The sequence below is a fragment of the Amyelois transitella genome, chromosome 10, assembly GCF_032362555.1.
Source record: "Amyelois transitella isolate CPQ chromosome 10, ilAmyTran1.1, whole genome shotgun sequence".
NCBI lineage: Eukaryota > Metazoa > Arthropoda > Insecta > Lepidoptera > Pyralidae > Amyelois > Amyelois transitella.
Window position 1 is genome coordinate 358869 of NC_083513.1, and position 18795 is coordinate 377663.

Here is an 18795-nt window from a genome sequence, read left to right on the forward strand (position 1 = left end):
CTATAAATGATATTTTTATTCCTACGAAAGGGAAAATATAGTTAAAAATTCTCAATACGAACGGGTCTATATTGGATCCCACAAAGTTTAATAGCATAATCATCTTTTCGCATAACTTTTTGGTATAATAATCGTTTCGCATAATATTTTAAAACAATGATTATGCCAAAAATATTAATGCGCAAATATGACGTTGCCATGAAATTTTATGGGAACAAATGTGGATAAACATATCCTTCGATTTTCAATTAAGACATTGGCTGATGTATAACATTAAAAAATAAACTATATATATCCAATTTTTATTATTTATTATACAATTAAAATTGTAAATATTTAAATAAATACATTTCGGAATGTTAAGTAACATGTCATTGCATTCTTTTAATCAACAGTATCAAAGTTTTGAATTTTTCAATAAGCAATTACTGTACACAACTAGGTACGAGGGTAAACTGAAAGCATAACTACGCATAATGATCGTTTTGCATAATTTCATATATTAAGTAGAAATACTAAATTTTATGATGCAAAATCAAAAGTGCTTTCTATTTGTTTTTAAATTATTTTATTTATCACATTCTAATTAATAATGGCACGCTTTCTATGCACACATTGGCTTCCTTTTATATTTTAATATATTCAATATATTCATTTCAATTCACAGGTTAAATAAATTACGTTAATAAATGCGTGTAAAAATAAATCTTTTATATTTTAAGTCAATAGTTAGATAAAATCAATAAAAATTTATCATGCTTTGACATGGAATTTAGAAAAATAACCAACATATTTATCATAATTCAAAAAGTGTCAATAAATTAAAATAAAACTATCATAAAATATGTATATCGTATGCAATAATTTTCCTAAAAATTAAAATGCATAAAGTTCAAAAATAAAAGTGCAAAATAAATTTAATTTTTTTCCTTTTTTTTCTTTGGCTTGTCGAATTAAAATATTTTTTCAAACTTGTATTATTTTGTATGTTTCATAAACAGCATTGAGGTTGAACTAGTCAGCACCATGGGTATCGTGTAAAGCGACTAAGGGGGTAACTGCTTCTCAACTTTTGTAAAACATCAAAATAAGTTCCTAAGCCCATTTGATTGACTGTGTGAAAAGATTAGACAAATCTCCCCTAAACTAAAAATAATACACAGATATGGCAATGTATAGAAATGTTTGACAAAAATTTCGTTATTTTGGTATACTTCAATCATCCTAGATTTATTTAAGGAATTTTCGCCGAAAATTCATTCTTTTGCACTCTGAAATGTCTACGGACGAAGGTAAATAAGTTCTAAGTATTTCTATAGTTACTCATCTAATTTGTCTATAGTCTTTGACTAAACAGTACAAAATATACATAAACGATACAAAATATAACTATTTACTTATAAACTACAGATTAAATGAGATAGGCCGGCTCACATTTGCAGTCTTCATCGGATTTTAGCTGAAAAAAAAAGGGGGAAATCATTAAAAATATCGCCATCTCAATTCTATCATTAGGCAAAACAGCTGAACGTGGCCTGTCAGAATTTCTAGACTGCTGGCTCTGTCTACCAAGGGAATAGATACGCAAGGGATACAGACGTGCTTATATGGATGGATGGATCAATTAAATTTTCTGTCAATTGATTATAATACAGTATTTAATTGATCCAACTAAATACTTTTAGACATATTCTCAGTCTCTACTCGGTGTCGTGCGTGGGTGTCTTACATCCACAACAGAATTACTATCGTTTTAAGGCACTTACCATCAGAAAGTGATGCATGCTCAGCTGTTGCGCCCTGGGTCTTTGTTCAGCATCGTGCGTCAGGCATTCGCGACAGAATTCCTGGCCCTCTTCCGATAGGGTTGAAGGTATGTCCGGACGGCCACCCATGCCGACAACGAACATTATTTGGTAGTTGCTGTCGTATTCCGAGAACGGCCGCTGTGGAATTAAGGTGGATATTTTTTTACAAGCAACAACAATATTTACCTATTTATGGTATGTTTTTTTCAAATTTAGCAAACGCTTAGATTCTTAACAACATGAAGTGCCTCCCAACCGAGAAACGTTTATTTTTTATTTACAACTCCTTTTGGTTTAACGCACATTAGTTTAAATGTTAACGGAGATTTATACAATGAAAGGAAATTCTTCTTTTGAAGGTGGTTCTCGCCAGGACAAAGTAAAATAAAGGTACAAGGTGAATAACTCGAGGAGGGTAACCACAAAAGGGGGGTAGAAAGATGGAGAGCTCCAACTCACCTTCCCCGAAGCCATTTCTGTTACCACACAACCCAGGGACCATATGTCAGCGGCGCGCCCGTGACCTGAGGACTTCATGAACACTTCTGGCGCCATGTACGCTGCAAAAATATAAAAGGTTAATGATTTATAGACCTAAAATAGGGACCTACTTAATTCTACCTTCAAATCGAAGAAATGATTGTAAAATATTGAATCAAGTGACAAGTGAAAACATGACTAAAAAATCAATGCCCCATTTAAAAAATACGTATATTAAAAATAAAAATCATTACTTCTCCAAGCCTAACTAATTTGGTATCTATTGTATATACATATATAATGTTAGTTTAGTATTTGGTATTTACATATGGTTTTTTTATAATATTTTTTTAATGTATTTGTTTATGTATATCTATAAATAGTTGTGTGAGTGGAGTACACGCCTGTCACCCTTTCCATCATGTCTCCTATCTCGGGTCTGCTGGAAGAAATGTCTATTAAAATCAGCAGAACCTATATGTGTAATTTTGCTTCTCGTGTTTATCATTCACGATGTTTTCTGTGTACATAAATTAGTAAATAAATGATAAATTTCATAAGTTACACCTGCGCAAAAGTAAAATTTATTTTATTGCGCGAAAATATTCTAGCCTATCAGAGCGCACTATTTGAACCGCGAACTGAACTGTCCGCCATTACGAGCGAGATAGCAAGAGACATTTTGTTTTCAAATTTGAGTTTAATATGCTTGCAATAAGGCCGTTATTTATTGAGTTTTCATTCGGTTTGATTGTTGTTGAGGTGACTTATTAAAATAAATGTACCACCAGAACATACTAAGTGTCTTTATCTAAAAAAGTTCAGATGAACATTTGATGGTTTTGCATAGCTATTTATTTTTGAAGTAATTACTTTGTTAGGTCTTATTTTAAGGATTACTTTGCCTATGTACTCAGTAAAAAGTGAAAAGGCTCATAAATTTGAGATTCTTATTTAAGGCTATAGCCTAGCAACTTGTCACTTCTTCCTCATGACTTTTAGTCCCGGTTGCATACCCTTCTGGAGAAGAGCCCGGGGTATGCCTTTGGCCATGGACCCTGAAGTTAGGTTTTTATACGAAACGACTCCAGTCTGACTTGCGCAAACTTTGTTTATAAACCTAACCCGTATTGGACCGATCATGGTTACACATCCAGTTTCCTGAATGTGCAGGTTTCCTCGCGATGTTTTCCCTCACCGTAAGAGCAGCCTAGGAACTCGTCACTATATATATGAATTTCAATTCCATCGTCCAGTTACCTTCTTCCTTCGAATCTGATCACTATCAGGCCTATCTACCCCGTGAGGGTTACAGACGTGATATAACGTCATACCTTGAGTGCCGACGAAGCCCTGGAGCTCCCCAGGGGCGGTGGTGTTGGCGCGGATCTTGACGGCGCATCCGAAGTCACCCAGCTTCAGGCAGTGACCCTCGTTCGTGAGGAATATGTTGCCGCCTGTCAATGATAAACGCATTATTCATATTTACATACATACATATAATCACGTCTATATCCCTTGCGGGGTACACAGAGCCTACAGTCTTGAAGAGACTGAAAGACCACGTTCAGCTGTCTGCATTATTACATTTTAAGTTGAAAACAATTTGTTGTAATATTACCTTTAAGTTGTGATCTATAAAATAAAATTTTAAGCAAACGCTACGTGCGACTTCTGACGATGCCAGGAAGGTCTCCAAAGAATATTCCTCACGAAGACATTACTCGCTTTTGATATCCCGCTAGGAGATAGAAGTGGTATGTATGCTCTGATGAGACTCCTGATGATGCCTGAAGGTCTCCGAAGAACCTTCCTCACGAAGACAATACTCACTCTTAATATCCCGGTGGGCAATGGACCTGACATGCAGTGCTGTGACGGCACTCAGCAGCTGCTTGGTGTACCTCCTCACTGTATGCTCTGGCAAGGCGCCTGATGCTGCCACGAAGGTCTCAAGCGAACCCTCGACGCACAACTCCATAAATATCAGCATCTCTTCCTGAGAACAATAAATTAAATTTATAAGGAGAATGTATTGACAAGGTTTCGCCGTATGGTGCTTGGCACTTTAGGATAGGACCACTCCGTATCTTTCAAATGGATGTCGTAAAAGGCGACTAAAGGCTAATAAACTTAATTTTTATTTTACATATAGGGCACGCCCAACTGTATGTATGTATGTATATAGTGACCCTGTGCAGCTCGCAGCCGTAGTACCGCACGAGGTGGGGGTGCACGATGCCCTCCAGCTCGTTGGCGGCCCGCTGTATGTCTGTATGTATGTATATAGTGACCCTGTGCAGCTCGCAGCCGTAGTACCGCACGAGGTGGGGGTGCACGATGCCCTCCAGCTCGTTGGCGGCCCGCTGTATGTCTGTATGTATGTATATAGTGACCCTGTGCAGCTCGCAGCCGTAGTACCGCACGAGGTGGGGGTGCACGATGCCCTCCAGCTCGTTGGCGGCCCGCTGTATGTCTGTATGTATGTATATAGTGACCCTGTGCAGCTCGCAGCCGTAGTACCGCACGAGGTGGGGGTGCACGATGCCCTCCAGCTCGTTGGCGGCCCGCTGTATGTCTGTATGTATGTATATAGTGACCCTGTGCAGCTCGCAGCCGTAGTACCGCACGAGGTGGGGGTGCACGATGCCCTCCAGCTCGCTGGCGGCCCGCTGTATGTCTGTATGTATGTATATAGTGACCCTGTGCAGCTCGCAGCCGTAGTACCGCACGAGGTGGGGGTGCACGATGCCCTCCAGCACCCGCAGCTCGTTGGCGGCCCGCTGCAGCGCCCGCCGGTCGCCGGCGCCCACCGATAGCTCTTTCATTGCCAGAAGTTGACCGCTCTCCGTGTTCACTATTGTGTACACCTGAGGGGAAAAAATGGAAGTCGTTCGTGCTTATTGTAAAAATAACATGGAAAATAAAGAAACTGATCTATGATTGCCTATATCCAGGTCGTTTCTATTCTTATGGTGGGAGAAGACATCTTGAAGTAATCTTCACATTCAGTCAGCAGAATGTGCAACCATTATCAAATCTGGGTAAAGTACTCTTCTCAATCAATGGGTTGTTCCTTCGGCAGATCCATAGTGAGTCATCCTAATTTACGTAATTTGATATTTTATAAACGTATGTATTTATAATGTCTTCTGACTGGATCAATGGTTATAGGCCTTGGGGTCGTCTAGGAGGAAACAGCAAGAAAAGCCTATTCGATAATAGCTCCAAGTCAATGCTACATTAATTCTTCTTACCTTCCCGAAAGTACCAGCGCCTATTTTCAACCCCCTCTGCCATTTGAAGGACAGCTGCCGTAACTTAGGTTCGTAGCTATCCACGGGCGCGCTCAGAACATGGCCGACCACCTTCCGTTCAATGAGCGCCTCTTCTCGGGCCCTCTCCACTTTCTCTATCGCCTCCATTACGCGTTTGCTGTGACCTGCGATAGAACAATATCATCGAAATTCATCATCACGATTGCTTCCTGACCACGCGAGAGGAGCATGACACAAGCTTTTCATTCACAATTATTTTCTTCTTCTATTTTCACTAGCTATGCCCGCGACTTCGTCTTCGTGGAATAGTTATTTTGGGCATCATTGAAGCCCTCCTTATAATTGCAGCGTGATGATAAATAGCCTAAAGCCTTTCTCGATAAATGGTCTATAAAACACAAAAATAATTTATTATTTCGAACCAGTAGTTCCAGAGATTAGCGCGTTCAAACAAACCAAATAAATCTATACTTAGATTTAGTCACCTTTGGACTATCAGCATTCACCACGTTAAGTAGCTCGCTATACTCTAGCGGCTTCTTGTTGGATCTCGTGTCTTCAGCTAAACCCATGACCTTCCTAAACTTGTACAAGTGGTCCAAATAAAGTAGCATTTTTAATGATGTCTCATTTCTCGTACCTGCAACGTTTTACTAAAACGTCACAGAATTAACAATATTTCGAACAAAACAATATTCAATTCAAATGGCTAATTGTACAACCTTTTTAAACAAACACAGAGAATAAATTAAATTGAATGCCCTAAATGCTTCTTAAACATATACGAGTAGTAAAGGATTTAAAAAGTTTCGAGTCCCAAATCACAACTTTCTGTTTGTTTGTTTGTTTGTTTGTAAACTCTTTATTGCACATAAAAATAAATGTAACAAAAATAGAACATTAATTGAATATAGAAGAATATGTACAATGGCGGACTTATCGCTGTTCTGTTTAATTTTTGTGGTATAATCATCTAAAAGCTTAATAACTTGTGACTCATCTTTTAGGCGATGAGCTAGCAACCTGCCACTACTTGAATCTCAATTCACTCATTAAGCTAAACAGCTGAACGTGGCCTTAAAGACTTTTGACTTTAATCTTCTGCAAGGAATGTATACGTGTTTATATATTAACTTACTAGTGAACTCCACTCCTTTGAAGCTGAGGAAGGGGTCAGGCTCCGTGGGCGGGGTGGGGGGAGCGGGCACTCCTGAATTGCCCGCTAAAGAACACTGTGGACAAATATAATCAATTTAAGTTAGGTACAGAATTAAGCTGATGAATAATAAATAGTTTTTGTTGTCTCTTCACGCGGTATCTTCATGAAATATCAGGTATATATAATTAAGAGTCTGGAGAATGCCATAGGGTACTTTTCATCCCCATAAAAAGTAAAGTGTCCGTGAGATTTGCGAAAATCCTGTATTCCTTTGCAGGTGGCGCTAAATTCATTGCTTTTTGCAGGTAGCGCTAAATTCGCGCGGCTAAAATCTATTCTGACAACAGAAGAGATTGTGTTTGACATCGCGTCTTCTTCCTCCTGGCTTTAGTCCCAGTTGCATCCTCACCACTCTGGAGAGGAGCCCTTGGTACGCCTTTGACCATGGATCCTGGATTGGGTGAGTCAGGTTTTTACACGAAGCGACTGTCGTCTGACCTCCGCAACCTTTGCAGGTAAACCTAACCAGTATCGGATCCATGGTTCACCCATCCTATTGATGTTTTTTTTCTTTTTGTAATAATTCGAGACCAATGTCTACGAATGAAAATTTAATCTTAGTTATAATCTTTTTTGTTAATTAGGCTTCCTCGATACAGGCTTGCCTAGTGAGGAAGTCACTATGTCTCTTTAGTTTGTTAGTGCTCTCTGCAATATACATATGTGCACAGTTTTATTAAAATTTATCTATGTACTTCATTGTGCCGTGTGATTTCCGGCACCAATACAAAAAAGAATAGGACCACTCCATCCCTTTCCCATGGATGTCGTAAAGGGCGACTAAGGGATAGGCTTAAAAACTTGGGATTTCATTTTTTAGGCGATGGGCTAGCAACCTGTCACTATATGAATCTCAATTCTATCATTAAGCCAAATAGCTGAACGTGGCCATTCAGTCTTTTTAAGACTGTTGGCTCTGTCTACCCCGCAAGGGATATAGACGTGACCATATATATATATATACTTCATTGTATGTTGCAGCAAATGAATCATTTTTCATTTCATTTTTTTCATTATCATCCCGGTTGGCTGAATGTGCAAGTTTCTAACACAAGAACAGGTCTTTATCTCCTAATGTGATAGTACGCACGTGCTGCGTCTTGGCGTTGCGGGGAGCTCGCGGGGAGGGCGGCGCGCGCTCGGCGCGGGGCGGCGCGCGGCGGGACCCCACCACGTGCGATATGCAGCCGTCCATCTGCGCCTCCAACTCCTGGGGGGCACAAAGGGGCGACATGGATAATACCACTGTAAGAAACCTTTTACGTATGCCTTAGCAACGGTTACTTGTTAGTTAGGAAGAAAAATGTAAAGAAATTATATTTATTGTCAAATATTTTCATTTTATTACCATAAATAAAAGCAGTATCTTTTATTTTGTTTATTTCGATCTTCTTTTCTCCTGTCTTCTGTAGTGAATAACTAACGTTCTAATATACTTCCTACAACACGCTCGAATTGAGAACCTCATTGTTTTTTGGAAGTCGGTTTAAATATTTATAACTATGATCCTGTTGTTTTGTCTATGAGGGAAAATTGAATTTCACGCGTAAATAATTAAATCAATGATGACGCCGCTTAATTACTCCGACAGCTAGTTACAAGGCGTTATTTTAAATTGTAGAAAAATTATGTTAAAAATATTACGCAAACAAAAGCTAATTAAGTGATAAATTTACAATAATACCTTAAACTCCTCCTCGCTCAAATGCTTGGTGTTGTAGGGATCGCAAGCCAACATTAAGAACTCTAAGCCTTGACTCGCCCATCTATGAAAGAAAATACGTAAATTTAACCACCATAAAACGTATATCGGTTACTGAAAAAACAAAAGAGGAGCAAAAGGACTGCCTTGTGGTACTCCTAAACGTCTATTTTACATACATACCTAAATCACGCCACTTTCCCGGAGGGGTAGGCAGAGACCACATCAATAATATTTCTTGGTTATTTTCACACTGTTAAACAAAGTCATCAACAGTCGCATGATATTATCAATTGATTTATTATTTTTAGTTAATAAACAAAACAGGACCAAGAATACTGCCCTATGGAACTCCCTCTTATTCCTGCTGGCTTTAGTCCCGGTCGCATCCTCGCCACTCTGGAGAGGAGTCCAGATCATTCCTTTAGCCATGGATCCTGGATTGGATGAGTCAGGTTTTTACATGAAGCGACTCCCATCTTACCTCCTTAACCTTTGCAGCAGGGAACCTTACCCGTTTTGAATTAATCATGATTACACATCCTGTTGCCTGAATGTGCAGGTTTACCTCACCATAAGAGCATCGGTTAGTATTCAAACTAATGTACATAGCTTCGCAAATAGGCATTGGCACCTGGGCGAGGTGAGTTTCGAACCTGAACCTACGCATCACGCATTTTAACCGTTAACCGGACATTTTATCGACTCGACCACCTACGCTCTCATGTGGAACACCCCATATCTTGTTACTATATTAAGGAACTAGTTCTTGTGGAATACCTGGGTCTCAATCCACGGCCAGTGTCACACCGTTCCACCACAAAGGTCATCCATCTCCTGGCGAACTGTATGACCGCCCGTGCCACTGTGGCGGCCCACTGGGAACTTCCGCTGGGGGGAGTCGGGGGGCGGAGCTCCACCTCGGCGGGGGGAGATTCTCCCGTTAGAAGGAGTTCTATGCTGTTTTGCGTCTGCAATGTCAAAAATATCATAATTTAAACTGTATATTTATGCCAATAAAAATTGATACATAGAACAAGTTATGTGAAACCCACGCAACCCAAAGTCTAGATAAGAACCAATTCTAGGTTTGGTTTATTTTGTTTCGCTGCCTGTATAATGTTAAAATATATTTAAAGAAGCTTATTTCCGGCTGTGGCCACAAAAGGCAGTAAACTCTTGCTACTTATTCCAAAGAAAAAAAAATGTTATTCTCAAATTCATGAAGCTGAACAACTGAACGTGGCCTATCAGTCTTTTCTCTCTTCTTCGCAAGGGATAAAGACGTGACTATACTATGTATGTTTAATCAACATCACTCAGTTACTGGCGCATTCACACAAACTTGAATCTTTACATTCGCTTTCCTTTTGACCTTCAACTTTTAGTGCCTGTTATGTAATCTGAAGCGCTCACGTGTGGATCCGTAGACTCGAACAGTTTATCATCGAGCGCTGTTCCATCATCATCGGCCATGCTCTCCTGCCTCAAGAACTTGCGGCTGAAACACCGCGGCGGGGAGTTGAGCAGGGAACGGCGGGAGTTTGCGAACGACCTTGAAGCCGGGTGCAACGCAAGCCGATGGAGTTCCTTGTGGATCTGTTGGATAAAATTAAATTGGCACTGGATTAATGGAATGTGCCGTGTGGTTTCCGGCACCAATACAAAACATAATAGGACCACTCCATCTCTTTACAATGGATGTCGTAAAAGGCGACTAAGGGATGAGCTTACAAACTTGGGATTCTTTTTTAGGCGATGGACTAGCAACCTGTCACTATTTGAATCTCAATTCTATCATTAAGCCAAATAGCTGAACGTGGCCATTCAGGCTTTTCAAGACTGTTGGCTCTGTCTACCCCGCAAGGGATATAGACGTGACCGTGACGTGATGTGTATGTATGTATGTTAATGGAATGCTTAAATGATAAACCGGCGATGAGCAAATTATCATCATACAGGTACGCAACAAGAGAGCTCCACTGTTCAGTATTCCTGTTTGGTACACGAAAAGTACCGTGTGGTTTCAGGCACCAATAGAAAAAAGAATAGGACCACTCCATCTCTTTCCCATTGATGTCGAAAAAGGCGACTAAGAGTTAGGCTCATAAATTTGTGATTCGTCTTTTAGGCGATTGGCTAGCAATAATACCAGAACATAAAGCATAAACTCACAGAATCTGAACCCGCTCCAATTTATGCTATATAAATAAATAAATATACACGGGACAAATTAAACAGATTGTGTTAGCCTCGAAGTAGATATTAACTCAAAGATACTATTTTTAATAATAAATACTTATATAGATAAACATCCAAGATCCAGGACAATAAGAAAGAGTTCATTTCACATCATGCCCTGGCTGGGATTCGAACCCGGGACCTCCTGTGTCACTGGCACTACCGCTGCGCCACAGAGGCCGTAGGTATCAGTCCCTGGTCTTTTTCTCCTCAATAAAACTTTGATAACCTCAATAAAGGTTATTTATTTATTTATGTACACAAAATTATATACAGGAACATTTATTACAGTAATTCTAGTACAAAGGAAATCTCTTCCAGTAGACCCATGAGAGGAGAGATGAATTTAGGAGCTGCTGCTTACACAAAGGTTGCTGGGTTACACAAGATAATTATAACATGACCACCAGGACACCACACGAACACAAAGTATGAAACCACACACACAGGATCTGAACCCAGTCCTTCGTCTTCTCAAGGTTACACTGTACAAGAGACCATTTTAAATATACTATGTTTACTAGACACCACACAAAAGACAAAGCACGAAGCCCGAACGGAGGAGTTTCGTGTATCATCATTGTCTCTGGTCTCTGCCTCCTGGGTGGTGCCCGGGGGGTGTTGGGTGACTGTAGACAGAATGATGGCCACACCACACAGAACACAAAGCATGAAGCCCGCACACAGAGTGTGAACCCTACCGGCGACACAGCTTCGTGTATCATCACAGTCTCCGGTCTCTGCCTCCTGGGGGTTGCCCGGGGGGTGTTGGGTGACTGTAGACAGAATGATGGCCACACCACACAGAACACAAAGCATGAAGCCCGCACACAGAGTGTGAACCCTACCGGCGACACAGCTTCGTGTATCATCACAATCTCCGGTCTCTGCCTCCTGGGGGTTGCCCGGGGGGTGTTGGGTGACTGTAAACAGAACGATGGCCACACCACACAGAACACAAAGCATGAAGCCCGAACACAGAGTGTGAACCCTACCGGCGACACAGCTTCGTGTATCGTCAATGTCTCTGGTCTTTGCCTCCTGGGTGGTGCCCGGGGGGTGTTGGGTGACTGTAGACAGAATGATGGCCACACCACACAGAACACAAAGCACAAAGCCCGAACACAGAGTGTGAACCCTACCGGCGACACAGCTTCGTGTATCATCATTGTCTCTGGTCTCCTTGATACCCGGGGGGTGTTGGATGACTGTAGATAGAATGATGGCCACACCATACAGAACACAAAGCACGAAGCCCGAACAGAGTGTGAACTCTACCGGCGACACAGCTTCGTGTATCATCATTGTTTATGGTCTCTTCCTCCTGAATGGTGCCCGGGGGGTTTTCCGTAACTGGAGACAGAATGATGGCCACACCACACAGAACACAAAGCACGAAGCCCGAACACAGAGTGTGAACCCTACCGGCGACACAGCTTCGTGTATCATCACTGTCTCCGGTCTCTGCCTCCTGGGGGGTGCCCGGGGGGTGTTGGGTGACTGTAGACAGAATGATGGCCACACCACACAGAACACAAAGCACGAAGCCCGAACACAGAGTGTGAACCCTACCGGCGTCACAGCTTCGTGTATCATCATTGTCTCTGGTCTCTTCCTCCTGAATGGTGCCCGGGGGGTTTCCCGTAACTGGAGACAGAATGATGGCCACACCACACAGAACACAAAGCACGAAGCCCGAACACAGAGTGTGAACCCTACCGGCGATACAGCTTCGTGTATCATCATTGTCTCCGGTCTCTGCCTCCTGGGTGGTGCCCGGGGGGTGTTGGGTGACTGTAGACAGAATGATGGCCACACCATATAGAACACAAAGCATGAAGCCCTAACACAGAGCGTGAACCCTACCGGCGACACAGCTTCGTGTATCATCATTGTCTCTGGTCTCTGCCTCCTCGGGGTTGCCCGGGGGGTGTTGGGTGACTGTAAACAGAACGATGGCCACACCACACAGAACACAAAGCATGAAGCCCGAACACAGAGTGTGAACCCTACCGGCGACACAGCTTCGTGTATCATCATTGTCTCTGGTCTCTTCCTCCTGAATGGTGCCCGGGGGGTTTCCCGTAACTGGAGACAGAATGATGGCCACACCACACAGAACACAAAGCACGAAGCCCGAACACAGAGTGTGAACCCTACCGGCGACACAGCTTCGTGTATCATCACAGTCCCTGGTCTCTGCCTCCTGGGTGGTGCCCGGGGGGTGTTGGGTGACTGTAAACAGAACGATGGCCACACCATACAGAACACAAAGCACGAAGCCCGAACACAGAGTGTGAACCCTACCGGCGACACAGCTTCGTGTATCATCATTGTCTCCGGTCTCTGCCTCCTGGGGGGTGCCCGGGGGGTGTTGGGTAACTGGAGAGACGCTGGTCGCAATGGCCTCGAAGATTCCTGGTTGGGAGTCTGCGACCACCGGCTCAGTTCGCGGTGCAACTGTGCGGGAGTGCCAGGTGCAATGACATACAAAGTGGCAGAAAATATGTGTATATAGTTTCAGAGAGGTGAGAAACACAATTGAAATACTATTTATAAATACCACAGATCATTGTTACACGATTCGAAACGTCAGAGGTAAAATAAAGGTACGTTACTTGCGCGTGCCGTGTGTTTCCCGGCACCAATACAAAAAAGAATAGGACCACTCCATCACTTTCCCATGGATGTCGTAAAAGGCGACTAAGGGATATAAACTTGGGATTCTTTTTTTAGGCGATGGGCTTGCGACCCGTCACTGTTTGAATCTCAATTCTATCATTGAGCCAAATAGCTGAACGTGGCCATTTAGTCTTTGCAAGACTGTTGGCTCTGTCTACCCCGCAAGGGATATAGACGTGACCATATATATGTATGTGTGTACTTGCGCGTTTAATAACTGTAGTATTTATAAATAGTGTAAAGCAACGCGAAAGTTTAAAATCTAATAAGTGCTTAGTGATAATGTACATTTATCTAGGAATTTATCAGTGTTGTCGAGCAACAAAAAATATTTATTTTAATGTAACTTCAAGTCCACATAAATATATGTACAGAACAAAAGAGACGTAAGAGTTAAGAACAAAGAGAAGAAAACAAAAAGAGAAAAACGAAGAAAGTCAAGAGACGCATTATTGTAAATGGCGTTAAGTTCGTCGGTTTTTGTAGATGGCGCTAAACTCACGCGGACGAAGCTGCTGGTGAAAGCTACCTAATACTAAAGAGGTCATAAAGAGGCATACAAAATGTTCTCCTCACCTCGAAACCCAGCTTGAACATCTGCAGCAGAAGCTCCCTGACCCTCGCGATGAGCCCGTCATTGTAATCCCCCCTCAAGTCATCGTCAGGCAACCGACTCTTCTCCAGAACCATGTCAGTGTGCTCCACTATGAACTCCCGGATTTTCATCAGTTTGTCCTGTGAGCAATAAAAAAAATATGACATATATATATATGGCCCTTGCGGGGTAGACAGTCTTGAAAGGACTGAATGGCCACGTTCAGCTATTTGACTAAATGATAGAATTGAGATTCAAATAGTGACAGGTTGCTAGCCCATCGCCTAAAAAAGAATCCCAAGTTTGTAAGCCTATCCCTTAGTCGCCTTTTACGACATCCATGGGAAAGAGATGGAGTAGTCCTATTCTTTTTTTTATTGGTGCCGGGAACCACACGGCACATATATGTATAATAAAATATGAGTTACCTGAAATCTTGTCTTTGTTTTACAGTAAAGAATTTTCAACTTCTATGAAAAAACCTCGAAGCCTATAAAACTACTTTTATTATGACGCGCGATAAAAACGGGTTGATCAAACGGTTTAATTGGCCAAATATAGTTTAATTCGCTGGTTCAAATCCTATCGTGGCCATATGATCTTTTGAGTTATGTATATTAGTTTTATTACCAACCGATGGCTTTTTCTCAATATCCAATATTGGTAAGATCCGCTGAAAGTTTGAAAAGGACACACAGCAGTCGCTTCGTGTAAAAACTTGAGGATCTTGCTGTAAAAACCGTAAACAATAGACAATGGTAACATGTTATTAAAACCAGTGTAATACTCGTATCACTCATCCTATTTCGAGCTGGAGTAGAGATAGTAAGAGAATGAGAATGACTCACAAAGATCTGCTGCCGCAGCTGATGGCAGGCGGGGGCGGGGGCGCGCGCTAGTCTAGCGGACAGCACGCGCGCCCACTGCACGGCTTGCAGCATTGCTTCGCGTTCGCTCGCGTACAACGCTTGGGTTTCGCGACACATCGTGTATACTGATTCTCTGTGGGAACAAACAAATACAGGTGTTTACAGGTAGCAAACACAGGTGTTTACAGATAACAAGCACAGGTGTTTACAGGTAACAAACACAGGTGTTTACAGGTAACAAACACAGGTGTTTACAGGTAAAAAACACAGGTGTTTACAGATAACAAATACAGGTGTTTACAGGTAACAAATACAGGTGTTTTCAGGTAACAAATACAGGTATTTACAGGTAACTCATTCTGGTCAGGTAACGAAGAAAATCATGGCATGTGCCAAATGGTTTTCATACATACATATAATCACGCCCATATCCGTTGCGGGGTAAACAGAGCCAAACGGTCTCGAAAATACAGAAAGGCCACGTTCAACTGTATGGCTTACCAATTCGACCACTGACGCCACGTGACCTGTTTTTTTTTATACTTGCAATGGCGGACTTATCCCATGAAGGGATGTCTTCCAGTCATACGGCAAACAATAACGGAAATAGATAATTCAGTAAAAAGCGGCAAGTCACTGTGTTATTATTACTTGACTTAATATACGTATAATACGGACAAACACTGACCTGCTAAACTCAGTCTCGTTCTCAAACTCCTCGACCAGCTGTTTCAAATTCCTGAACTTGTTCTTGAACTGCTGCACCACTCGGTTTAACTGGTTGCACGCTATTTTACTGCGAAACGAAATAGGGAGTGTAAAATTAAAAGAAAATTTAATATGTAAGAGAGAAAAGAAGAATATGTAATAATAACGTCTATAATAATTTAATTCGTTTCTACTAACCATACATATGTATAGTTACGTCTTTACCCCTTGCGGGATAGACAGAGTCAACAGTCTCGAAGACTGAAATGCCACGTTCAGCTGTATGGCTTCATGACGGAATTGAGATTCAAATAGTGACAGGTCGCTAGCCCCTTAGAAAAAATAAGTATCCCAAGATTATTCATTATCTCTTTCAGTCATTATGCTATACAGCTGAACGTGGCCTTTCAGTCTTTTCAAGACTGTCGGCTCTGACTAGCCCGTAAGGGAAATGGACGTAACTATACGTATACACTATATGTATGTATGATTCGTGGGAACGAATTAAATTCTAGATAACATTGTTATAATTTCTTTCTAATATATGTGACTAGCTGTGCCCGCGACTCCGTCCGCGTGGCATAGTTATTTTGGGCATCATTGAAGGTGAATAATTTTCCCCGTTTTCCTTTATATTCTTCGCTCCTAATAGTTGCAGCGTGATGTTATATAGCCTTGAAAGCCTTCCTCGATAAATGGTCCATTTAACACAAAATGAATTTTTCAATTCGAACCAGTAGTTCCTGAGATTAGCGCGTTCAAACAAACAAACAAAATCTTCAGCTTTATAATATTAGTATAGATAACTGTCACTATTTGAATCTCAATTCCATGTTAAAGCCAAACAGCTGAACGTGGCCTATCAGTCTTTTCAAGACTGTTGTCTACCCCGTAAGGGATAAAGACGTGATAATATGTAACGTATGTATTGACGTAGTGATAAACTCACGTGAAGGCCTCGGGCGCCCTCAGCTCCGCACACCGGACCCGGCGCGCCAGCCGCGCGGTGAACTGCCACTCGGCCTGGAGGCAGGCGCGGGGCATCTGCTCCGTCTCCGACATCGTCATCAGGTACGACAGGTATTGCTGGAACGGGGAACATCTTTCATAAATACATATAGTCACGTCACCCTTGCGGGGTAGACAGAGCCGACAGTTTTTTTTTATAAAAGAAACCAACAGCGTATACATTAAATAGTAGTAATGTCTTGAACGGGGTAGACAGAGCCAACAGTCTTGAATAGACTGATAGGCCACGTTCAGCTTTTCGGCTTGATGATAGAATTGTTTTTTAGAATTGACAGGTTGCTAGCCCATCGCCTAAAAGGAGAATCCCAAGTTTATAAGCCTATACCTTAGTTGCTTTTTACGACATCCTGGAAACGAGATGTAGTGGTCATATTCTTTTTTTGTTGGTGCCGGGAACCACATAGCACCATCTTAATAAATCATTAATAAGTTGAAATAGCATGGTGCCCATAAGAAGATAATCTCACGCTTTCTTATACACATAAAACACGCCTTTTTCCAGGCGGGGTACTCAGAGACAACATCTTTTAACTTGCCAAGATCTCTGCACACTTCCTTCGCTTCATCCACATTCATAACTCTTCATGCAAGCTCTGCGATCCTTACAGACTTCGCTTCCTCTACTCCTAACATCTCCCTTTTTCAAGAAATTCGAAATTTTGTCTTTGAAAGTTCCACGATACCGGCCCTGTTCCACTTTTACAGTCAACTACATACACATACATACATATCGTCACGTCTATATCCCTTGCGGGGTAGACAGAGCCAACAGTCTTGAAGACTGAATGGCCACGTTCAGCTATTTGGCTTAACGATAGAATTGAGATTCAACTAGTGACAGGTTGCTAGCCCATCGCCTAGAATCCCAAGTTTGTAAGCCTATCCCTTAGTCGCCTTTTACGATATCCATGGGAAAGATATGGAGTGGTCCTTCTTTTTTGTATTGGTGCCGGGAGCCACACGGCACAGTCAACTCTACCTTATAAATTCCTTTCGTTAGCCTCATCAATATATAAATATAGTATCGTTGAGTTAGTATGTCGTAGCACAAGTTTCGAACTTACTTCGAGGCTAACTCAATCTGAAGTGAAGTTGACGTTGTTGAAGAAAATGCCGCAGTGCAGTTTGTTACCGCTTCTTCTGCACTGACGCCTTGGAAGCGGCAGTAAACTTAGTTTTAAGTAATTAAATTGACGTCAACCAATGTTGTGAAACCAAACGTTTTGACAATCATTAAGCGATATGAATTATCCTATAATAATGAAAAAAAATTTTGAATTTGAATTTTGAATTCTGTGTAATTTGTCCCGTAAAAAAAAAAATAAAAAAAAAAACAATGAAATCTCCTCGCCTATACTCAAATTAAGAACATTAATGACGGTATCTGCAACGATATTGAACGGGCCGAGGGTCTATTGGGTCTTGTCTGAATAAAAAATAATTTTTCCCGTTCAAGATACGTCTTGTCGTCTTAGTGTCGATGTCGATTCCCCTTTTTCCACAGTCTGTCAGTCGGTTTTAGTCATCTAAATTGTCAAGTCAAAGAGTCTCGTTTGTCCATGGAGGCTGAACGGCCACTACAGATAGAAAACTAAACACTTACATTGAGAACATTCTCGACGGTGTCGTCGTAAGTTCTGACCAAAGTCCGCAGGTCTCCCCTGGCGGCGCTGTCAGTCAGCCCGGTACGGCCCTCGGGCGACGCCAGCGCCACCTCCACGTGGCGCACGAAGTCCGCACGCACTTCCGTGGCGATGTCCAGACCCTCTTTCAGCTCGTGGATGAGCTGAAAGGTAATTGGATAATTAGTTTAGAAGACAATATAAAAATTGAATCACTATCACTACATAGTGTGAAACAAAGTCGCTATTTTAGTCTGTTTGTCTGCATGCTTAAATCTTTAAAATTACGCAACGGATTTTGATGCGGTTTTTTGTAACAGGCAGAGTGATTCAAGAGGAAGGTTTTTATGTATATTTTTTTCCGAATTTTGCACCCGTGCGAAGCCGGGGCGGGTCGCTAGTAATATTATAAATGCGAAAGTTAGTTTATTTGCTTGTAACCTCTTTTGAGGGGTTATCTAGTGAATTATTCTTTTTGAAATTTCATGACATATTATAATTAAGTTTTGAGAAGGACATAGGATACTTTTCATACCGGTAAAAACTATAGCTCCCGTGGGAT

General features: G+C 41.7%; 1 protein-coding gene across 1 annotated transcript in view; it reads right to left on the bottom strand.

The window, feature by feature from the left end:
* Window positions 1-1180: 1180 nt before the first annotated feature.
* Window positions 1181-18795, bottom strand: part of LOC106134810 (mitogen-activated protein kinase kinase kinase 4) — a 52796-nt gene continuing 35181 nt past the window's right edge. The window contains exons 15-31 of the mRNA XM_060945971.1: window positions 18215-18397; window positions 16532-16668; window positions 15563-15670; window positions 14854-15007; window positions 13987-14145; window positions 9904-10086; window positions 9268-9458; window positions 8470-8551; window positions 7876-7995; window positions 6705-6798; window positions 5546-5730; window positions 4991-5158; window positions 4122-4287; window positions 3623-3745; window positions 2268-2368; window positions 1767-1946; window positions 1181-1459 (exon numbers count right to left, since the gene is read on the bottom strand). Coding sequence (XP_060801954.1) covers window positions 1412-1459; window positions 1767-1946; window positions 2268-2368; window positions 3623-3745; window positions 4122-4287; window positions 4991-5158; window positions 5546-5730; window positions 6705-6798; window positions 7876-7995; window positions 8470-8551; window positions 9268-9458; window positions 9904-10086; window positions 13987-14145; window positions 14854-15007; window positions 15563-15670; window positions 16532-16668; window positions 18215-18397 — 2382 coding nt within the window. The 3' untranslated portion in view covers window positions 1181-1411. The remainder of the gene's footprint in view (window positions 1460-1766; window positions 1947-2267; window positions 2369-3622; window positions 3746-4121; window positions 4288-4990; window positions 5159-5545; window positions 5731-6704; window positions 6799-7875; window positions 7996-8469; window positions 8552-9267; window positions 9459-9903; window positions 10087-13986; window positions 14146-14853; window positions 15008-15562; window positions 15671-16531; window positions 16669-18214; window positions 18398-18795) is intronic.